The sequence below is a fragment of the Psittacula echo genome (assembly GCF_963264785.1).
Source record: "Psittacula echo genome assembly, chromosome: 8".
In the NCBI taxonomy this organism is placed as follows: domain Eukaryota; kingdom Metazoa; phylum Chordata; class Aves; order Psittaciformes; family Psittacidae; genus Psittacula; species Psittacula echo.
The window spans coordinates 14,123,238-14,148,483 of NC_137744.1; the positions used below are offsets into that span (position 1 = coordinate 14,123,238).

General features: G+C 38.8%; 1 protein-coding gene across 1 annotated transcript in view; it reads right to left on the reverse strand.

Annotated features, from left to right (window-relative positions):
• Nucleotides 1-25,246, reverse strand: part of IL1RAPL2 (interleukin 1 receptor accessory protein like 2) — a gene marked incomplete at both ends in the record, with an annotated part of 371,474 nt that overhangs the window by 167,187 nt on the left and 179,041 nt on the right. The window contains 3 exons of the mRNA XM_080624832.1: nucleotides 3,628-3,781; nucleotides 9,853-10,039; nucleotides 24,012-24,285. Of these exons, the coding sequence (XP_080480958.1) occupies nucleotides 3,628-3,781; nucleotides 9,853-10,039; nucleotides 24,012-24,285 (615 nt within the window). The remainder of the gene's footprint in view (nucleotides 1-3,627; nucleotides 3,782-9,852; nucleotides 10,040-24,011; nucleotides 24,286-25,246) is intronic.

Here is a 25,246-nt window from a genome sequence, read left to right on the forward strand (position 1 = left end):
CACTTGTTTGTCCAACACAAAACTAACAAGAAGCAAAGTGAAAACATAGATACATATTTTTTACATAGACTGAAGGTCATATGTTACTTGCTAAGAGATAACACTGTTGTCATATTTCTTCAGCAAAAAGGCTGACGAGACTTGTTTCACATCTGTCTGCATAATATAACAAACCCATGAAGAACTAGTGATGAAAAAGCTGTTTTGTTGACAATCTATTATTGTTAAATGCACCCAAACACCAAGATTTAGGCACTGCTCATTAGTGCTGTATTGTAGCTTAGCATTTTGTCCCAAAAAATACTTTGCGCCAAAATACTTTTTGAATATATTCTAGGCTGCAAGCCTTTCCCTCACAACCCAAAGAGCTATAGCCACTAGAGCCTTCTATCATCTTAATCACACTTGCCTTTACCTTAACCACCAAAGCCGTACAGTAACACTGCCATCCACATACACTACTCCATGGGTAGTCCAAGCATCCCTTTCTACAAATGCCATTTTACCTGTTTGTTTTGTGCTCTGCTAATACAACTCAGACCACTTTGCCCTTCTTATTGTGGCCAGACATTACGTCAATGGCCTTCAGTTTCCATCTATGACTCCAGATTTCTTCCTACAAATCATCTCATAGTTGCTAATATTATGACTTAGTTACAGGAAGAAGGAAGGGATTTCCTACTTCATTTCTACCTCTAACTGATACACAGATCTTCCATTTGGGTGTGCAAAAGTGAGAAGGCAAGACTGGATCAGAGGAAAGCAGTGCCTGAAGATGGGCACATGCTCTCCTTGCACAGCCACAGCCACTCAGACAACTGCCCCAACACTCTAGCACAGGAAGTTAAGGCAGCATATTATAATTTCTCTAATGATTTCACTGAATGTTCACTTAAATACTCACTGGATTACTAACTAATAAGAGCAGGGCTTTGCCCCTAATTAAAACTCTCCCCTAGCAGACTCTTCTTGCAATAAATGCTTAAGCAACACTAATACAAATACCAAATACACAGTCATTCTTCACCCAGTCCATCACTGCTCTCTTGTCTTTAATTAACTTTGATCAAGCTGCCTTGTGGAATCACATCTTCAGTAAAGCTGCTGCACTAGTCTTGGATATCATTAACTATTTTGATTACCTTCACCAACAGCAAGTTAAATTATTGCTTCTGGCTCCTACACCTTCAAATTTTTCCCAAGCTTTCCATTATTCCAACTTCTGTTACATCAGCACTACATGTACTCTGATATAATTTCACTCTTCAGATGCCCACACTGCATTCACCTACAAATATCAGTTATTTCATAGTGCCACTTCCATAACTACCAGAATCTCCAAAAAGGACTAAAAACCTCATGTACCAGATTTGATACAACTTTAAAATAGGAAAGATCCTTGTCTTACAATTAAGAGATGAAGTAAATTCAATTGACTTAACTGATATTGCAAGTATAGTGCACTTTAGCAAATTCCTGACAGAATGCAGGGAATCTAACCCAGTCCCCTCTTTCTCCATGGCAGTGCAGCTCTCCCTCCTTGATGGAGACGTGGAGTTGCAGTTCCACTTTCAGAATAACTCTTTAATAACAATTTCAGGTTACCATGGCTGTTAGCAGTGGCCAACAGAGTCTTGCTCTTCAAAATCTGTATTGTTAGAGGAACTCTCAGGATGTGTGTAAACAACTACACCAGTATGTAGTTTTCTTTCTGCCTCCCATGAGACACATTCTTCAGCGAAGGCCCTGAGTATGTCATGTACCTGTTCCCAGCCTCTGATATGATCTGCCTCAGGAACCTCTACCTGATGTGGCCAGCCACGCAACAGAAGTAATCCTCTGCTGCCAGTTCTATGAGGTTTTTTTAACCTCTCTCCCATAAAGATCTGAACCCACATGCATCTAAAATTCACAGACTGAAACAAAACAAACAGGAGAAATAAACTTGGTCAAGAATCAAGCTATAAGATAAGATGTTTACATGGTTCTATTACATTCATGGTTCTAATCCATACTTTCAGGTTGCCATCTACATGAATTTACTAGCTTATTCCAGAGATACCTTAGAGAGATTCAATCAGCAAGCACATAACATCAGATATGTCTCCCGAACACTTATATCTGGAAAAGGTGTTTATCAATAAATGTGTTTTTATAAACTAAAGGAAATTTAATGTAATATGAATTTCACACCAATTACAAGACAAACAATTCTCAAGCATTTTGCAAAATTAAGAATACTTGTATACTCCATATTTACATGTTTATTCAGGTCATAAACTTTTTAATAAAACAAATAATAATGCATACTATAGTTAGCTTAGGACAAATTCATTAAATTTGTGTACGAATATACCACACTGTTCAAATTATGAAGAGAACACATGAGTTCTAGCAAGGTCAGGATGAGAGGGAGAGCAAAGAATGTCTGTTATCTACAGAATATTCATCATGGGGAATTGAATTAAGTGCATCTCATTTTCACTCTGTTAAACTCAGTTCCTATTCTGGTTGAAGACCAGCATGCTACCTAGGATAGCAACTATCCTCAAGGCGGGTATTATATCTTCATTTGACAGGTCTGGGTCAGGTAGGTCAAATCAATACTTCAGAGATCTGCCCATGTTCAAAAACCGACAATAAAGCATCACATGATATATGAATCTGGCACACAGGGAAAAGAACGCGTTTAAAATGAGGAATAATGGTAAGAATAGAAAAATGGACTTAAAAGGGAAGAACTGAATTTCAAGAACATATTAGCTTGATATAAAAAAAAACATATACACATTTCATATAAGAAAGTAGAGTTCTACTTAGCACAATTTTAAGTATGACCCCATTTTAATCAGGACGTCAAAACACAAATGGGAAAATACCTAACCATTTGTTTATAGTGTTTCCTGTGAAAGGCTGAAAAAATCCTCAACTGTTTTCAAATACTTGCAAAGTTCCACAGACACTGACAGCAAAATAATAATTATAGATGTCATACTGTACAGTGGAATGGAAAAGTAACAAGAATATATTAGTAGGCAATAATTTTTTACCCATTCATTTCTGGTATCTGACAAAAGAGACAGAAAAATACTATTGTCTAGTAGGTTACTACACAGACCCAGAAACATACAAAGTATGACCTTCTGATAAGTAGGTTACTTTCCCCCTGACAGGCCAATGTTCCTCACTTCACTCTCGAAATAGGTTTTACCAGATTCTTCGCTAAAGACAAACCCTAGAGAGGCTGATCATCATAAATTAAACCAAAGCTTAAAAATATGGACAAATCACTCAAAAGCTTGTTTACAGCTTCAGCCAGCCTCTCCTCTGCTTAACTTTGAAGACAAAACTGAAGTTTGAATTACTCACAGCGTGCAGGGAGAACTTAGTTCTGCTCTACTTTTTGCTTTATAACCAGCATTTCCAGGTTTTGTACAGAGCAAAAGGTAGAAGTAACCTGTAGAAATTTATAAGATCTTGATATAAATTTCTCCTAGTTTGGGACTGCTCAGCAACTGGGATTTGGTTTGGCCTTATATCAAATAGATTCACTGACATGTGAAAACCACTTTTTCTTATTATTTCAAAGCTTTATTTTTTCTGTAGGCATGTAAGAAAGATTCTTACCAGTAACCTTCAATTCAACTGTCCTTCGTATAAGCTTTCCTTCAAACTTTAGTTCGCAAGTATAATTTCCTCCATCTTCTTCCTGGACCTCTTGTATTAAGAGAGTATTTCCCTTCTGAATTACAATGCTTCTCCACATTTTTGGCTTACATTCCTGCAGAAAAAAATCCATTGCCAGAATTACCCAGCTTGTACGACATAAGACAGTGTGACCGGATCACATTTTCAGTAGTATATGTAAGTAAACAACCATCTCAATGTATTTTGCAATTCAAATTCAAATATAATTTTGGAAAGCACAAAGATCTGAAACTGGAATTAATTTGAAGACAGAAATTAAACAGAAATGTTTTTAAGGTTCAGTAATTCCTACAGTATCACATGGGCAGTGTTTAATATGTGGTGCCCTGAAGCAATGGTTTCATCTTTTTCATGATGAACAACAGCTAAGACCTCTACTTTAGGATGGATCATTAAAATGTATCTCTGTTTGAGGGGAGTAAGGGCAACATCTGTATGAGCTAGCCTGAAGGCAAACTTTACACAAAGTCTCAGGCTAGAACCATTTACCAACAAAAGTAAATAGCACAAACAACAGCAGTTTTGTGAGCAAGAGAATCCAGAAGCATGGTTTCCTTATGGTCTTGTTTCTCATAAGCTTTGATTCAGACTTTTCCTGTCACCAGCCTCTTTTTAGCATCCCCCATGTGCATCCTCTGATGAGTACACGGCACTAATGGTCTGCAACTCTCACTGACTTTGCCAGGCAGACCTCAGCTGTTATTTGGCAGATTTAGGTTCATCACTACTAATTGTGGTCTTACTGGAACAGCATTTGAGTCCTTCTGTACAGTGTGTGATGCAGTGCAAGAAGAGGCTCTTCATTTCCTAATATACTGTATCTTGCAGCCAGATCAGGCACCTTCCATGCTAATGGTACTCGTGATTAATTACCTTTTAGAATGCTCTCGACTACAAAGCACAGGCATAATCTGAACATTGTCTCTTTAAAACGATACCTTAAGATTATACATTTATTGTCTCTCAATAACTTCAACATCAAACCTGCTCTGCCTGCCAATGAAACCACATTTTTCTCAGTTCTCTAAAATGCAGTACTGCCCACAGTTCTGGAAGCTCTGTCAAATTCTGTACCCAGAGCACACAAAGCAATATAGGGCCCAAGTACCTTTAACACCCCTTTATTCCCTGTCTCAAGGTGGCAACACAGAATAAGCTCACAGACTGCAACTAATAATCTTGCATCAGTGACATTCAGGCTCAGCAACTTCAGAGATTCCTGTAAATAGCCCAGACCTATGCCTCATTTTCTGCTTGACTGTAACAGCAGTGTCAGAAATACAGCAAACAAAATAGAACAAAGCTTTCTTTTAAGAAAACAACCGAACAAGAAAACTCATTGACATGCAAATATGTTGCATGACAGCAAGAGATCAGATAACACAAACATTTTTTCATAGGATTCCATACACATTGCAAATCCAATGTCAGATTCTAATTTAAACAATAATACAAAGAAATAGAAAGATGAGACTGTGAGCCCCTGGCCTTGCACTTGAAAATTAAACATTTACCCCCACCCCAGCAGACCAAATTCAGTTACAATGCGGTCAGATTTCGAATTCTGATACTGAGCATTACTATTGCAGGTAAGACCTGAGGTGGAGACCACATAGCAGCCTTCCAGTATCTGAAGGGGGACTATAGGGATGCTGGGGATGGACTATTCATTAGGGACTGTAGTGACAGGACAAGGCGTAACGGGTTAAAACTTAAACAGGGGAAGTTTAGATTGGATATAAGGAAGAAATTCTTTACTGTTAGGGTGGTGGGGCACTGGAATGGGTTGCCCAGGGAGGCTGTGAATGCTCCATCCCTGGCAGTTTTCAAGGCCAGGCTGGACAAAGCCTTGGGTGGCATGGTTTAGTGTGAGGTGTCCCTGCCCATGGCAGGTGGGTTGGAACTAAATGATCTTAAGGTCCTTTCCAACCCTAACTATTCTATGATTCTATGTAATAGAGTGTTCAGGTTATCTTTCTGTTTCTGTTGTAAGGAAAGTAATCTTCTCTTGCATATGAATGTTACTTCACCCATGACAGAGAATGATCAGGATCCAGATCCTATCTGCTGTGTTAAGAGGAATCAGAGCTTATTTTTGTTACTAAATCACACTGACATTGCTCGAGACTCATGCAGGACACAGCTCTGAGCCAGAAAATGCCATTATATCCTTTCTGATTTGCACTCAATTTTTCAGTCCTATTTAAAGGTACATCAACCACCTACTTGGAGTAACTAAATCTGAACACTGGGCAGAAAATATGATTCAGTTCTATTCAATCCTAATTTAGAAGGAATACAATTCCCAGAATACACAAAGTAAGCATATTTCAGATAAGGACCCTTTCTTTCAATGCAGTAATGAAAAACCCTTAGATATGTTACCAGTTTTATATTCTCTATTTTTAAAAGTATGGGAGCAAAAAGATCAAAAATACATTTTCATATGCTTTATATTTTTATACACTATATATCTGTACAATGAAGGGCAACACCTTTACTACCACAGAGATTAATGGTATAGCACAAACAACATTGGTGCTATTGTGGTTTTACAGAGGAACTGTTCTGTTGGAATTGTACCACTCATTTCCTGATTGTTTTCTTTTTGCATCTTCTTAAAACATTTCATATTAAAAATTAATTATAAGCTTTTCTTTCCCAAATTTTAGCTAATTGATTTTTTTTCTACTGACTATGCAGGCTTTCTAAACATATGTTGAAAATGCCCGGTTTATTCTGCCTGGTTTTCACAGGCTAGTTCAATACACAAAACTACAAGCAAAAAGTGGAGAAGCTGGGAAATCACAACAATCTGTATTTTAAGCAACAAAAATGGCTGAGAAACAAACCAGTTAAAAAAAAGTGTTCGTATCTAGATCTTACTGCTAGAGATCTGCTAATTTCTCTAAAAAGGGAAGTGCTCAATGGCACAACTCTTGCTTGCTTAACAAATTACTTGCTCCTTCCTGATTCTGCACCACGTTTACCTGTTAGAAGAATCTGAAAACTTCTTTTTCTAGCCTAATTATTCTCCTTAGACATCTTAAATGCTTTTGGTTGGGGCTTTTTTTCCCCTAATAATTAACTTAAGCACTACTATGGTTCTTTTTGTTTTCCCCCAAATTCAAGCGGCAGCATTGCAGTATGTCTTTTTTTGTAGGGCAGGTAAGAACTACCTGCCTCCCACCTGACTTTTTGATTGTTTTCACAGCCCTTCCTTCAATCTAGAGGAAGGAAAGAGATAGTGGGAATGGATAAAGACTCCACATTCAAGATGTAACATACTTTTTTCCTCTACCAATTGATTTTTCATGAAACTGCTCTTACTGTTAAATCCTGTTCATTCAATCAATCTTGACTTGACACATACATTTATTTAAAAAGAATCCTTATACTACTTGTCAAAACTGTCCTGCTAGGGCTAACAGAGCTGTGTGTAGATCAGTGGAATTAATTGTTTCATCACTGTAATTCTAGCCAGAAGTGAAGTTCATACTATTATTGAAACAAATCCTCACAGCAAATGTTTTATTACTTCTATAGTGTACATGTGGAAATCTATTCAGGCATAATTATTTAAGAGTATGTTTAAATTAGAGTTAACTCCCTGTAAATCAAGGTAATTATTGGCTGAGATTCGTTAATCCCTCCACACAGAGAAGCCTTTTGGAAGGCAGGGCAAGTCCTCAAGTCCTGCACACGGTGGGCTCACATCGTTACTGTCCTGTCTGACAGTATTTCATCAGTCACGAGTCCAAGCTCCCCAACTACCAGCAAACTGGCAGGTTCTCATGAATGAAAGGATTTCCCTTTTCAGCCAAACTTTTAAAGAAGGAACCTCGAGGACTTCCTTGGTTTTATTTATCTACTGTGCTATTCTGCACAACTTATGCTCTCCCCCTGGATGAAAAATTTCCCCGAATATTTCAGCGTAATGAAAAGGAATAGCCCCCCAGTGCCTCCGGAGCACATTTACATGAGAAGATGGCTGATTACACCTTCATGTACATGTCAAACTCAATCACAAGGTAGAGGGAGAATACTTAAGGATCTAGTATGTTATGACTGGAAACAGATGCCTTCTTCAGAAAGCGAGGGTTGTATCCAAAGCAGAATATCACTTTATTCTTTGGGAGAAGGGACCTGCTTTTTTCTGCCTTACACAGCATGATCTTAAATCCCAGACTGCGCTTTGTAGGGGTTACCCCATTACCCATCATAAATTTCAAAGGATAACCTATGTACCTTCTGCATAACATTAAAACGGACATTTCATGTTACTGAGCTTCCTGACTCATCCCCAGATAACATAGGTGCTGTCAAAGAACTGAACTGATAGCACATTATCATTAATTATGGATAACAAGGTATATGTAGCAGGTTATTCCACTAATGGCTCTTCACTATCAACCCAAACTTCATAATGAAGTTGTCAACTTCAGCTGTCTCAACATTATCATCAAACCACATAAATTCTGTTCAATTACAACACAGTGGTGACCTGTCAGTCAGCTGTTGTACTCCAGCCTCATGTCACGCAACCTGTGTGTACAACCCAGATAACATGCGTGAGTATACAGAACAAAGACCTTTCTGTTCCCTTTCTTGGTCAGCACAAAGCATTGTTGATCTGGGGTTGTACATACATCTTCCTTAGAATGACTTCTGCTCCATAACAGACAAAGATTACCCCTGACAGACTATTTTTGCAGTGTGCTCTTGCAAAGAAAAGAGATCTTCACTGATATGGTGTTCAGTAATACCTAGGTAGGTAGGGCAAGAAACAGCTTCTCTCTTTTCTCCAAGATTTCAGACTTAACTGAATACATAATATTTTATGTATGAACAGCACTGAAGATATCCACTCATATGCCAAGATAAACAGCTTCAGTGGCTGAAAGGAAAACTTTGTTTATACTAACAGTACTTTGTTTTGTACTACAGCACACATTTTGTTACTGCAAGACAGAACATGTGAGATTTCTGTAAAAAATTGAAATAGATGACAACATTTCTAATTCATCGTTTCTGATGCAACCTGCCAAGGAGGAATTAAAAAAAACATCAGTTCTGCACGTTACTTATTTCACACAAAATAACTGTCTTTAAAGAACATTATTAAGGTTGGCAAATCAAGCACTCAAAATTTAGGATTTAATTAGTTTGTATGTTTTTGCCTTCATTACCTGAATCAAATTTGTCCTAAACTCATTCTGCCTTTATTCCTACAGTCTAAACTCTATTTTCCCCAGACCCCAAGTCAGCTCTTCTTCTTGCCCAACTATTTCTTGTCCCTTCTGATTCTTTCTCCACTGTTTCTTGCAGCAACCCATACCCAAGAGCTTTTCAAATATCAGACTTTGGTCCCAGTCTAGACAACAGGTAAAATTTCCCAGACCTTTCTATGGTCTTGGTACCTGACATCTCCATGACAACCCATATTTTAGTCACTCTCGTGTTTTCTTGGAGAGCTACAGCAACACACTGTTCATACATGCACTCCTGAAAGTGGTGTGTGCTATGTGACAGGCCTTGGAGAAGGTGCAGTCAGCTGAGTTACCTCCTGAGTAGTAAAAGTATCTAAGAGACTTCAGCTAGAATTAACAGACATCAGTAAACTACTCAAGGAACCTCAGCAAAAGCAAAGGCATCCCTGTGAAATTATCCAGCAGGCTTTGGTAAAAGCAAACAAACCTTGGTGAAATTACCCAACAGACTTCATAAAAACTAACTAGGTAGCACTACTGAAGCTGGTGGTGCTGATACACTTTTGACTCCACTGAAGGTTGCCTTCCTTTGTTCCTACTACAGTATCTGGTAGGGAGACATAGGCTGAACTATAGACTAAGGAACATAGACTCAGGCAGAAACTGGTACAGAAGCAGAGTGGTTTGGGAACATGGCACTACTGTCATATAACCTCTTGCACGGAACATACTCACTGTTGCTGATTTCTGTTGGACAATGATTATGCTGGGTAGTTTTGCCTGCGCTTTAACAGTACTTCTGTAATATTGGGAAAACTTCTTCCAGACCAGCTACAAACCACCGCAGGCTCAGAAAGGCCATCTCTAAGCCTCAGTCTGAAAACAGAAGTTTTGTATAGTTTCAAAGCGACAGCAATACAACAGCAATAGTTACCTTGTACCACACCACATCCGGCTCTTGACTGGCTGTTTTGTAATCCTCAATATCAGGACAAGAAATTGTCTTTCTCTTAGTGACTTCTGATTTTTCCAGATATCTGATCTTACTGTTGTAGCACAGCCCAGATTCATTTTCAGCTACCGTCAGGGACATGGACACCTTCATGCAATATGTTGAGTTTCTGCAAGGACAAAAAGATATTTTCATTTATTCTACCTCCTTTATACCATGCTTGTTTCAGCACTGTAAGTTCTTTGTTAAGTTCTCCATTTCCCAAACACTTCTGCTGCACATTCAAATAGTGACTGTCATGCTGTGCATTTCCAACATGTGGGAATTATGAGAAAATATAGACTCATTTCTGATTTGCTAATAAAGAACTGTGTAGAAATTTTGTTGATACATGATCTAACCCAGAACAGCAGGTCTTTTGAGCTGTCAAGTCTATGAAAACAGGAACCTGTTGGCATCTCAAATGTTGGTCAGTATACACTGCCCCATTTCCTCTGCCACACGCACTCCTCCTCTACCTCTTTCTTTCTCACTTTAAGATTTCACTCCAGTATGCAGTGCTATACATTTGAGAAGGGTTATGTGCTGGATGTTAAACCAAATGCTGCAGAAAGAATTCCTCCCCCAGAAGAAACTGCTATATAAAATCCTATAGCATATGATACTGTGGTGGGTCGACCTGGACCAGCTGCAGCCACCCACCCATCCAGCTGCTCCCTCACTCCTCCTCAACAGGATGGGAAGGAGGAGGTAACATGAAAAAGCTTGTGGGTCAAGATAAAGAGATCACTTACCAATTACTGTCATGGGCAAAACAGACTTGGAAAAAACTATTTTAATTAATTACAAATTAAAACAGGCTTGGATGTGACAAAGACAAAACAACTGATACGTGGATTGACTCCACAACTCCTTAAAGCTGTAAAGTAGGTATGCTTTTATTCAGCACTGAGGTGCATAGGGATCGCTCCTCCAAAGTATGCACACCTCAGTGTCATTTTCCCTCTACATTTATCCTCTAAAGTTACACGCCTATACATATTCATGACCTATCCCCGCTTCGTATTATAATGAGCTAAAAGGTCCCTTGCACATGCACAGTGCCCTCCCGTGGTCATGGGCGAGGGTCTCAGGATGAAGTAAATGAGTCTTCCTCTTGTGAGTAGGAGTCTTCAAGATGAAGTAAATGAGTCTTCTTCTTCTTAAACTTTTCACCTTTTAGTCTTCACACATGCGCCTTAGGGTTTGGTCGGTGTCCAAGCCATGAACATGGCTCTCACTGGAACCAGGCATCTACTTCTCCCCTTATCAGTGGTGTCTAGGTACGGCTTAGTAGGCATGATAGGTATTTACAACAGGTAATACTTTTTTTTAAGCAAGCAAAATTCCTTTAACCCCATTGTACAACCCCCCTGTACAACCCCTCTGTACATCAGTTGGACCTCCCTGTAGTACCCCCCTGTACCTTAGTTGGACCCCCCTGTATCACAACTAAACCACATTCCCCTTGCCTCCCTTTTTACTCCTCTACCTGTCCCTCCTTTCAAGTAGTGCAGGGGTGGGGAATGGTGGGATGTGGTGTGTCCACAACGGCTCCTCTCTGCCACTCCTTTCTCCTCTCATGCTCCCCTGCTCCAGCATGGCTGTAGTTCCTGTTAGGCACACCAGCTCTCCCGGGTCCCTCCACGGCTGTGGGGCTGTTCCTCACGCTTCTAACCTCACCACAGCACTGCCCTGCTCTTTCCTAAACTCACCTTCCCGAGGCTTCCTCAGCCCCGTTGAGGGGCTCAGCACTGCCCGGTGTGCAGCTGCTGGAACCGGATGGAACCGGTGGGAACCGGCCGTGTCCTGCCAGTGGCCGCCCCGCAGCTCCCTCAGCAGGACCCTGCGCCCGGTGCTCCCAGCACCTGCGCTCTAAGCACAGTTACACAGGTCAGACCGGAGGTTATACGGCAACATGCTGGCCTTAAAATCTTGAAACATGTAACCCCCCAGCACTTCAAACCATGCCTGCTCTATCGCCAAAGAACCCTGACAGTCAAGCCCAGGTGAGTGCAGTGAGATCTACAACTGGTTTTAATTAGTGTAGAATAAACATGACTGGCCCAGCTTCCACGCTTGACTATCATGAATACAGGATTAAATTGACTTTCTTCAGGCTTGCATCTTTATCAGAGCTATCAGACACAGAATAAAAAAACCCAAACTGGTGTCTGTCATGGTGTTACTGTGAAGCATCTGTACTTCGCACAGGATGGTTGCAAGCCAGGCTGTCAGCCTCTGCCCTTCATTAGGTGTGATGGCAAGCTACAAAGTACAAGCAACAATATAATGAGGCCCTTCCTCCCACCATGCATCATTTTGTCATTTAATTGAGTGCCCTACAACCAAAAAAGCCTGGAGTGAAACCAAGGGTGCTGGGTGGTTACTGCCATTGAAGGGCAATGTGGAGAGCTCGTGCAGGAGGTACTGTTGCTGCCTCTTCCATCGCAGCCTAGCCATAAACCGGTTTAGCTGAGGGAAGAGGTGGCACGGCAGACAAAAAGTGCCCTGTGCACCTGGAAAGTGATCCATCAGTCAAACCCTGACACTAATGATATCGGCTGCTTACCCCCTCCAATTAGAATCAAGACTATGCTTTTAATTTAAATTTAAAAAAAATAATAACAGAAAAATCCAACATGCTCCATAACAAATCTTTTCTTATGAAATGTTTAAACATGTCACTCTGTCAAGTAAGCCTGTAGTTGGGAAGCAAATAGAAAGCTCCATAGGGACACTTTATCACGACTCTAAGCTTCATGCTAAACAAGCACTGACAAAACACTGTGCAAATGGCTCCTTGTCAAAGGGGTGTACCACAAGCAGGTATTTGCAGAAAGAGGTATTTGCAAGGCAAATCAACAGGCAATCTTCAGAACACTCCCATTTTCAGCATCATTAGTGTTAAATATTCAGCAGAACCACACACTTCCCCCTCCTTACCCCTTTCTGTTAAATATATCACCTGCAAATTTATGTAATAAAATGGGTGGATATTTTCTCTGTCCCTTACCTCAGAGTGGAAAGGTACCTCACCCTGCACACTGCCATGATGTCTTTCACTTTAGAGGCTGTAATAAAGTCTCATCCTCACAAACTACACAGAACGTATTATTTTACCTGAAACAAAAGTTCTCTGGACTGCAAAAAACCGCATAATTTGGGGTAGGCATTTCAGAAATACTTACATGATTTAGGGAACATAAGTCCACTTTCTCCTAGACTACTTGCTTTTGAAAAGGGTTACTTTGTTTGTAGGAAGAAAATAAAACATATTCAGAAAGTTTCAATGCTTCCTAATACAGCACTGAAAATCCATAAAATACGGATACAAGTATAATCAATAGTAATTAATTAGTAATGATTACTTAGCTTTCCTGAATAACTACAAGTATTACTGAGTGCAATTAAGGTCACATGTGCTCAGTAATAATGACCTAGGCTAATCAAGAATGACTTTGAATAGCTGTCCATTACTTGGTGTTATTTAATAGTGTTGTATTTTCTTCTAACAACCTTGCATTATTTAGGTTGTATTTTGAAAAGCCCTGGAGGCTACTTCTATTTAAAATGCTTCCTGGAACCATGACCTAAAAATGTAGTCCTCTTTTCATTAGTTACAATTAGAATTGAGTAGAATTGAGAAAACTAAGTGCCTGGTGAGTACTATCACTTTTGTTCACACTCCATGACCAAGACAATAAATCTATTCAGGCTCATGATGAAGGAAGCCCTCACTAAGTGAACAGCAACAGACTTGAAAGCTTTATGAATGCTGCACCAGCCACTCAAGTTAGTGCTACTGCTGTTAATTCAGAAAAGGGCAACTTTTGCAGGAATTCCAGTGAATGAAGCAGCAGCCTTCCTTTAATCTAGTCAGTCTAGGATAATAGTTATATTTCACTCATGAGCAAAAGGAAATATCAGTTTGATCAGCCTCATTGTTCTTCATAATTTTGAGGCAGAGTTCTGGGAGGCAAAGAAAAGAAAGAATTACTTGATAGTACAAAGAAAAAAAAATTGCCTATGTTTTCACACTGAAACTAAGATCTGTAATTCCCTGTTTCAAGGGAATAGTTATAAACTGGGCCTACTCTCTCGGCTGGAAATGTGAAGACAAGTTTAGCTTTGCCAGAGTTCACAAAGCAGTTTCTTTCGCTCTGGTGGCAAGGCATTTGTAATCCCAGGCCACCTGGAATTGGCTCCGAACCACAAACTGAAGCCAGCTTAGAATCCAATAGAAAACCACAGGGAAAAACAAGGGAGTTTAGCAGGTCTCAGAACAAAAGCAAAGCAAACTGTGAATTTGGCTTGACTTCGAAGCCAGGACAAGAGGGAAAAAGGGAGGATATAAATATATGAATAGGAAGGACATTTGAAATTGAACTGCCAATCCCTACATAATTTTTCATCTTGTTTTGGATTCAAGGCAATTCATCAGCCCTAAGGCTGAATTCAAATTAGAGGAAATACTCACAACTTTAGAAAAAAACTCCTTTGGCATGTGTGTTTCTGCTAAGTGAGGGTGGTTTGTTAAAAGAGTCAAATAAAACAATTTTCTCTCTAGTAATCACAGAGTCTTCCCCCCTTTATTGATTTTCTCATAAAGAGGAAAGAAGCAGCAAAGTGGTTTAGTATTTTATATTGAGTAGATAAAACAAAACTAACCCCCCTCACTAAACCATAAACTAACCCATATTTGAATTGCATATTTATACAAGAGGATTTTTTTTTTTCCCTTGCAGGCTCATTTTTTATTCAGTGTTGGGGTTTTTATTACATTCTAAGACTTCGGAGGTAGATCCAAAAGCTGGGAAGTGTATTTATCAAAGCAATGCTCAAGGAACGGCACAACTCAGACTTCTCCCAACATACCTAAACGCTCTGTCTGTTCTAATGACATTTTCATCGGCTCACTGAAATACTGACTGCATGACTATAAGTCAACCTATATTCATCTTTGCTCATTCCAAGTTGTAGCAATAACTACACCATCAACTGTCTTTGCCGATCTGAAGAGCCACAGCAATTACTGCTCTACCAGGTCTACCACCAACTGCTATAAGAATGTGCTATGTTATCAGCTTTCAGACTTAAGTATTTGATTGCTTTCCTCCCTCTTGATAAGAATTTTATAAATGTATTCCTAAATTTTACATTTCACATAATGGTTACCAAGCACCTTCATTGTTATCTGAGCTTGCTTTGTTCAGATCAAATAAGTCATTGTTTGGTGATCTGCTTAAAGAAAAATGAGTTATTTATTAGGACTGTTTTTTTTCAGATCACACAAATCTAACATCCTTCCTAAAAACAAATGGATTATTACTTGCTCTTTCAAGTGTTAGCTTATTTCTTGTGGACTACCACTGCTGCATGTTAGGGGTCATTGTCTGGAAAAGATTAATTTCCCACTTAGGTGTAAATCACTCTCAGATGTGACAAATCACAGATCCTTCAAAGTTTTCTTTTTTTTCCTTTTTAATTTGTCAAGTGAGAGAACAATGCCTGAAGAGGAACACTTCAACAGACGGCTGGCACTGCTGCAGTTACTCCGTGATCCATAAGCCAAAAGGTGCAGTGATTCTGTGTCTTGTATGTGTGGGCCTTGGCACAATTCCAAACATTCCTGTTGTATTTTGCTTGCTTGTTGGTGTTATAAGTGTAATTTCTAATACCAACTCCTATGCATGATAAAGAGAAATCCTAATCCCATGTTACCCCTCCTTTAATGTTTGACTCATTCTCAAGATCCTAGTAACAAAAGAAAACAGTATCATGGAAGTAGGATCTCAGATAATGAAGTGCTAAAACAGTAAGATATTACAAATCCAATGTTCTTGCATTATCTCTACATCCTCTGATCCTCGACCTGCATTGTGAATCCAGACAGAGGTACCATTCAAGACCCCATTCCCTTCAGGTAGAGAAAGCATTTCAGCTGAGCTAAGCCAACACTCTCTGAGAGTTTTTATTCTTTCTGTACTTATTTTTTCCCAAGATTTAATTTCTATACAAGATTCACTAGAGACAAGATGACAATTTCAGCTTGACCAAGACATTCTAGATGTCCCAGGGGCCCATGTTTTAAAATGAAGAAAGGCTATCCCATTACTGTTCAAATTCAAGAATTTCTGAGCAAAGTCACTGAAAGGTATTTTTAAAAGGCTTTAAAAACTAGATATCCAGAGATGTCTCAAGTTAACCATCAGGAATATAGTTCTCACCAGAGGCACTTAAAAGCAAGACCTGTACTCCTCACTGTGAGTTAGCCCTTTTTAGGGAATTTTCAGGCTTGCTTTTCTTCCCTGGGACAGAGAAGAAAAGATGTTTGGATCTGGCAGCTGGGTAGAGTTTCTCTCTCACCAAAACTTAGATCTAAGTTTAAATTAAAGTTGGACTTCAGCTAACATCCTTATTAAGAGGGAAATGTGACATAAAAATGTCAGGATGTGCCTAGTACAGTCAATGATAAGCCCATAACAGCAAGACCACGATTTGAAAATTCAGGGATAATGTCTAGTATCATGGGTTTTAAATCTCTCTGAGAAAAGTGACAGCCAGTCTGATTTTCACATGGTTAAGGGGCAGGAGGAGCTATTTCTTTTTTGTTTGCTTTCACACATATGCACTGGTCCTTCTGATCTCTGTATGATGAGAGAAGCAATTCAAAACCAAACAAATTACCAGTCAGTCCAACAGGGGCTACTCAGGCATAGAGAGAAAATCTCCTAGTATTTAAGTTGAATCTCACAGGTCAACAGTGTTCCTTGGTTCAGGTTTTTTTTTTTTTCCAAGTCTTCAAAAATGTTAGTTATTAGAAATGAATATATGAGAATATAGTACATAACACAGAAGAAATGCAGAAGCAGAAAGAATATCAGGTTACCTCTAGCATATCACACTGAAGTTCATGAACTATCTGGTCTCGGTCAGCTTCAGTACATCCTATTCCAGCAGAAGAAATCCTGTAATTGGCCAGGTTTGCTCTCTTCTTCCTTGCCCTTAAGAATTACAAGGCAACAAGCTGCCCGGAAGTTTGCTACTACAAATGACTAAGCCCTTTTCATTTATTTCCTAATAGTTTTCCATTAGAACACTGGATGTTACTGTTAAATTATATTGTCTTACTGAAAAGCCCCATTACCAATGACATAAATCTGAGGCACAGGAACAACCGCTCCCAGGAAAGTATTAAGAAATCCCCTTTTAATGATTTTGTATTTGCAATACCCTGTTTCTGAGAGCACTGAACACTTTCTCCTTTATTTCTTCCAAATCACACAATGTGTGAATAAGTGTATCTACTCCTCTATGCCTTTTTTGTTATTACACACCTAACACACAAAACAAAATTGCATTCAGGATACCCATCAGACTTGTCATTGCTAAACCTCAGTGACTTTGTTACCTCAGGGAATAAAACCTGTGGAACACATCCTTCTTCATGCATTTAAGTCCTATATTGTAGATGCAATGAGAAAGGCAAACCCTTCTCAGTTTGTATATGGGCAATTAAGCACATAAACCACTGGATCAGTTATTAGCTCATAAGATATACAAGGAACACTTACTTCGTGATAGCATCCTCATGCCAATTTACAGTGAGGGATGTTCAAGTCCTGCAGCTGAATCCTTCTGTCTGTGTCTTCTCTTAAGTGTTTGCCAGAAAAGAAGAAATTCTTTTCCAGGATCACCTACCAAATACTAATTTAACTCCCTGTGATTCTGTCACCTTGTGCTTTGGGCATGATGTATTTCCTCAAGAAATCTTCCATTTGTCTGTCCATTCACAGGACACATACAATGTTGTGTACTATCATGTTATAGTTACTGCTGGCTCGATGTGTATTTCAACAGGAGTGGTACCTGGGTAAGCACAGTCCCCTCTACTGTTATTTGAAGAACAGAAGGGACATGGAAACTCCCTGACGTGTTGGAGAGGAGATGGCTGAGGAGGGCTAAACAACATCTTGGCAATAGGTCTCCTGCATGCAAAGTTGACTGCATGAGGGAGCAGTCACTCCAGTTTGCATCCTTTCTCCCTTTCTCTTCACCAGTCAAGGTTTGAAGCCCACCAAGGAAGACACTTCTTTCATGAGCAACCACTGACAGTGAGCTGAAACAGCACCAAACCACTGCAGCACATGGAGTTTTCATTATGACAGTCTGAAGGGACTAGAAAGTAATATCAGCCATTTTAAAGGTATCTAAAGCTGTGATTTTACCATTAAGAAAACTGAAAGATAAACAATTATTCTTCTTGTGCATGCTGCTGCAACAGGGAAGTCACTGGATGCTCTTCAAAAAGCAACATGGGCATTTCTGCTTGAAACCCTGACTGCTTCTGCAGCTTCTCACCAACAGTAAACACAAAGGGTGTCAGTAAAACAGAGGATGGATATTTTGTCTTTTAAAGCTTTATAGAAGAAGAGTGAGCAAAAATATACATATCACCAGGCAAAAGAAGCAAACCTTTGGTTTTGAGTAAATCTAAGTGTCAAAAGAACAGATAGAACCGATTTCTCTCAATAAAGACAATGTCATCCAAATGATTTGCAGGAGCACCATCAGTTTTTACACAATTTTAGATAGAAAAGATTCTACTTTCTTCTGCATTTTGATAATGCCAAAACATTGTATCTCAGTAAGTTAGATTTTATCATGAATCATACTGACTATATTATATCTGCTCTAACACTGTATTCAGGTATTGAATACCATATATCACGTGGATTTTGTTTGTACAGAATCAGTTGCTTTTAAAGTGGGAATTGTCACATGCTTTTAATGCGTGACATTTAATGTTAGTGTCATACAGAGCCTGGGAAGACTATGCCATGCTGAATCCATGCACTTCCTCGAAGTGTGAAATTTAGCTGCTTCTACAGATATGCCCAGGACAGTACAGTGGTCACAGAGCAGTGTGTAAGTCTGACAGGTAACCATGAGACACATAATCCATCATCTAATAATTAAAGACCCTGCCCACTAGAAAGTATCATCTTTAGAGCTTTTCAGGGAAAGTCTATGGGGAAAAAAACATTTGCATTTGAAGCACAGGGAAGGAGATATTCTATGACTAAACTGGAATTACAACACTGTGTTCAAAGGGATTTGAGATACAAAATCACCTTAGACATAACAGTTGAGCACTGAATAAAATGAAACATTCTGTAATGAGAAGATACTTGCCATGGACAAAATGAATTTCTGTATTTAAACATATACCGTAAGAACCATGAGAGACGGCTGCAGAGAAAGCAGCCAAACCCTACACATTTTCACAACATGATTTTGTCCAACTTTCCTGTTTGGTCTCTGTTGAGACCTGAAAAAAACCTCTCCTTTCACTTGGAAACCAGACTTTCAGCACTCAGGGAAGTGGCGCAACCTTTCCTGGGATGCTGTGTGCATACTGCAAGTCCAAGTTGTAGGCATTCGAAACAAGCTCCTCAGCTCTGCCTAAGACCCACAGAAGTGAGAACACAAAGGTTACGCTGCAAATGAAGTTTTACTGACAGGCCCTCCAGGCTGTCTAAGCCTGATTTTGATTTGCTGGTCATGCACTCCACAGACATTCAGAAGCCAGAAGGCTTAGAATCTACTGTCAGTCTATTTTATTATTGCTCAGAAAGTAGTATCTCAGTATTTCACCAATGGCTAGGTAAAGGCTTGATTCTTCTGTGCATGTCCATAGCAATGCTGTTCTCCATTAAGAAATGTGCAGATAGGGACAAAGGAAGGGAAAAAAGATGCAGATTTCCTAACTTCGTTTGTTGGTAGTTCTCTGGCATCAAATGCTGGTATTAAAGACCTGCAGGCTCATTGCCTCATAGGCATTCAAGGCCCTCACTCCCTTGTTATTCTGTATCCTGTACAAAAATCAAGGCTTAGCTACATCAGCCAGTCTGGCAAACACAAACCTCTACCTCCTGCTTTTCCTACACCCCTGCAAGGCCCAGACTTTCTACCCTCCTGGTTCACATTACAGGAATGGAGTTATTTTATTTCACCAAGAGTTAATTAACAGCAAATATACACAAACATTTTACTGATCTTGCTTATAAAGCATTTATTCAGTACTTCAGTTTATTTTGGAGCTGGGCCCAGTTAAAAGAAAGGGTTCCAGGAGCAGTCCCTGGCTGAGGGCAAAGGTGATGCTGAGCTTTGCTGAGATTTCTTTCCTGCCTCATCTTCCCTTCTTTCACCAGGCTAAGTAGGCCCAGTTCTTGTTCTCTACAGAGGATTTTAACACAGAAAAACGACTGTATTTTTTAAGAGAGCAAAGTAGCATATGATCTTACAAATGATTGTCTTACATACTCTGAACTTTTGGGCCACTTTTTGCATTTAGATCTGTTTAGTTCCCATGTTTGGTTTTGATGCTCTAATCTCTGAATCCTCCACTGAAGATGCTTCAATCCAGAGCGCTGATGCAAAAATCCCAGAACACCAAACCTCTTTAACAGAAATGCTGACAGCTTTATCTGAAAGTAGCACTGACAGGTGCTGGAAAATTAACGGCATATCCAGGGCCTGTAATGTGAAGAGACCTCTAGAACACAGCATTTCTGTATGTGGCAGTAAAGGCATGATATAAATGTCCCAACATTTGTACTTTTTACTTTTACATTTTTTTACTTTTTACATTTTACTGTAATGAAACACACATCTATCCATTAGTCAGAACCCCTTCTGGGTGTCACCAGATCTAGCTGTAGTAATATCCCTGATTTAGCACAGAAAAGACACCTGAGAACAAACCAGATCCATGAAACTCACATGAACTAACACAGCTCAACTCTGCACTCTTCTAAAAATCCCTGCAGAATCAGGACCCCTTACTATGTTACAGTTAACACTGGAGAAAAATATCACCTTTTGGGTGCATTTGAGTGTCAACTAGGTGTCAAAATGTGGGAAAAGAGAAGTAAGTTTTAATGCAACAATAATTCCCTCCTATTATACACCCCCACAGACACACCTGCCTATGAAACAATGTCTAATTGGTTAATAAAGGAGAGGCAACATTTAAATTATGGTATTGAGCCTCTTCAGCCTGGAGAAGCAATCTCTTTCATTAAGGCTGCTTTTATATTCCTTAATTTTATTCAGTATTACAGGTTCATTCACAGAACAGACATTCTGATTATTGAAATGACAATTCTGTATAAGAAAGAATTCACTAACACATTCGATTTTTACCCGTCTCCAAATCACTGTCAGATCAGCCTATCCTTCACCTGCTCACACACACCCTTTTGAAGAAGCTTCAGAAAAATTCCCTCTAATTGCTTCAAAGATATTCATGCCTTGATCCTATGAGTACCTGTGAGCAATCAGAAAATGCAGCTTCCTAAAAACAGGTTTGGGTTTTTGGGTTTTTTGTGGGTTTTTTTCTGGGTTTTGGTGTTTTGGTTTTTTTTCAGAATTGTGAAGAACCTTTTCAACAAATTGGAAATTCAGAGAAAAGTGCAGTTAGAGTTTTCCCCATAGTTTTTTTATTTGCCACATTTTGACTGAGAAAAAAGTAACAAGCTGGGGCAGAGTGCATTGGCATGGTTCCCACTGTTGACTGTGACATCTTGTATATACAACTTCCTAAAAACCCTTGGTGCTCAATTCCCTTCTATCTGAGAAGATCTTCCCAGCTTAAGAGTGTGTCCTTCCTTTCAAGCCACAAACAACTTCTTCACATCCAAGCATCTGCCTCCCTTTTGCCCTTTTGTACAGACAAGGATGAATTGTAAATAGAACTGTTCAAAGACAAGAGACTTGAAGTGGTTGAACACAGCACACGCTAGACACTAGGACAGGCAAATGTGTGGTCTCACTCCTTGAGCAGCACAGGGAGTTGCACCAGGGCTTTCCACATCCTTGGAGAGCGGCTAGAAAGACATCAATTTAGAATTTAATTGCTTTTGATTTCCTCTTAGAAAACCTTAATGAAAACTCCCTTGTTGAGAAAAACTTCAAAAGTTTTACATTTATCTTGAATCAAAAGCATCTTCCTTCCCAATTTTTTTCATTCATCTACCAAGCCAAAAGAGTCCATTATGCATTGCACTCCTAAACCCTTGCACCCTAATGGGCCAGAGTCACCTCTTCATTTCCACTGCATTGAGTTCTCACTCTCCATTCATTCAGTGCACAGAAGAAGGCATTTACAGCAGAAATTGTTAATATTCCTAGAAAATAAAATCATGTTCTAGAATTACTGCTCTCATTTGTGACCTCTTAAAACCTCACAGAGCAGGTGAGCCTGGTTAATGACTAAAATGCAAACATCTGCTAATCCCCCTCCAAAAAATGGATTAATAAAGCTGAAATTACACAGTTAATGGTGTGGGTAGTGTACCACAAAAGTGTGATCATAGTTTAGACCATTAGAGCTCGCCCTATTTTAACGATACTAAATCAAATACTATTGCTATTTCCTCAGCTAATTTAAGCCACCTATGATTTCATAAACAGTAACACCACGGATACATTACCAAATTTTTGGAAGAAAAAATCAATTCAGTAAAGAAAGAAATACAGTCTTCTATGTATAACCACTATATACAATATTCTGCTCTCTGACATAAATCTGAAAAAGGCAAAATTATCCATAATTATATAAATAAGTTCTAGCCAAAGCAGGAAAGCTACAGAACTGACAAGGAAGATCTTGCTGCTGTGCAATGCCTTCTAAGAAGTATGTTGTACAGTTTTTATGTGAAAATGAGGAGAATGCATGAATTATTTAAGAACTTGCCCATTTGTTACCCAAAACTACTTTGCCATGTAAATGAGCAGAGCTTTGAAATTTCCCATAAAAAAGCATGTCCCAGAATTTGATCCAAGATCAATTCTTCATTGTTCAGATTATCCACGTTAAAAATTTCCAGAGTATTAAACCAGTTACTTGATTATCACAACAGTGACTTCTTATGGAAAAAAAGTACAGCTCCCTTGAAACATGTAAATCACTGTCTGCCCATAACATTTCAAATCACAGAGTTCACATTATACCAGGCCTCTGACAGAGCAACTAAGAAAAGAATAATTAACTCTAAAGGCTGCAATACAACCTTAATGGTCAGTTTGGCAGATGTATCCAGTATTTAAACTGGACCTTGGTCACCAGTACAGACAACCACAAACCACAGCACAATCTCTGATTTTAGTAGCACTCTTCAGGATCCAGGTGGACTGAGGCAGCTGAGACAAGGCAGCAGGACTTAGCAGAGGTGGAGAGAGAGCAAATTCTGGGCTCTGAACAGTGATGTTACTTTGCTTATATTTGATATTAAATTTGTCAAACCAAAAAAAAATCATAGTTTCAGTATGGAGCCACAGACAAGGATGAATCAAGCTTCATTCTCTAAAACCAAATAGTTTAAACCCAAATCATATAAAGTATCTGTAATCTTCTTTTAATTCAAAACTGGATCATTTAAGAAATATTTATTCATTCATTCTTAAAGAGTCTTGCTTTTTTATCTTCTCATTTTAGGCAGAGCTGACATCAACATCCACATGATGGAAATCACGAGCTCCAGCACATGCTTAATTTAAGGCTCATCCACAGTTCCAAAATACTTCTGAGACACGCATTTCAGTGCCTTACCAAACGAGGTCTGCTTAGATTTATGCCAAATCATAACTGTATATTAAAATAAACATTTCTTCAAAACCAGCCAGAGCTGTAACTCCCTGTGGCCTAATCCCATCAGAATAATTCAAACTGTGTCTAACTCTTGAATAACATTTTTGTATTTGAAATAGAGCATTACTTAACCAAAATACTCATGATTTAAGAAGTATCCAGTTCTGAAGGTTTATGGCAAATTGAGAATTTGCAAATGTTGGACTTAAAATAATAAAGTAATTAACTGAAAGCACGTATTTAATTATAGCTATTGAAAGAGGTAACTATAGTTACTAGGGAAACTAATTTTGAGACAAAGAATTATATGACATACATAATTATGAGAATAAAAATAATGAGTATATATTAACTGGAAGAATATCTCAATCCTGAGAACTAAATTTAAACATTTTTTTTTAAGCAAGCCAATCTATACATTCTTAGACTTTAACACAATACCCACCTTAGAACACAGGTGTAGAAACCACTGTCTTGCAACTCAACTGAGTGAAACCATATTGAATCTTCATCCTTGCTCATCCTAACTTCAGAAAATATAATGGGCTCTTCTAAATCTCCTTTGTTTTTGTACCACATAAGCCTAAGACCTGTGCTTTGGGCCATGCTATAATTAGTTCTGATATAGCTGTAGAAAAGGGCACATTTCACTCGGACTGGTTCACCTGCCAAAGCCATGTATGTCTTGAGATCCACTGACCAGTCAATGCAACCATCAACTGAAAGCAAAACAATAATAAAGAAAGATTAGAATCAGATATATTTTTTCAAGAGAGTGAAAGGCAGCTTGTGAAATGCAATGCAGTTAATGAAAAGAACCTTTGTTTCATATCAATGTGAAAAACCTGAAGCAGCTTTAAGGGTCTTATTAAATTAGCAATTAAAGGGGTTTATGCACCTTTTTTAGTTACGTGTAAATGCAATAGAACAGCACACACTGGGCCTACTCAGTTCCATTTCTTCACAATATCGTTACTTTCATCCCCAAAACACTAATTCTTTAATAAATAAACCAAGTGTTTTCACCTTAACTACTTGCTTCTGTAAACCAATTTTGAATTTTTTAATTCTTTGTTGGAGGAAAATGTACATTGGCATCTGGTCCCAATCTCATCCCTTAAAACTTTTCCATCCATTTTGGCTGACTATGTTACGGAAAAAAAACCCAAACCAGATGAAACATTCATAATTTTCTTTTCAAAACAGTTTCACATTGCTTTTTTTTTTATTACAGCCTACTCAGACTGTAGAGACAGGTATGATACACAACAGGATACTATCACAACATGCTAGCTATGCAATCAAGCTTTTACAGGAATTGTACAAATACGAAAAGGGATCTTTTGATTTTCTGTTCAGCAAAAACTTTAAAAATTAATTGATGTCAGCCAGTTTAAGAAAAGATTACTTCTCCCTACATTTTTTTCTCCCGTTATTTTAAATCATCTTCGTTACAATATAATCCTAGTGCATGCATATGTATCAACATGTAACTCCCTCTCACAAATCAGAGACCTTTTAATTCAATTACTTTAATTGCTGGAAAAACTCTAAGCCTGAAAATCAACCAAGAATATAACCAAAGAAAAAGGCTGTTAAGGCAGATCACCAACAGGCAAATACACCACCCACATTTATTAGACTTGATGAAATGTATAGGGTCTAGAGTTTACTGATCGC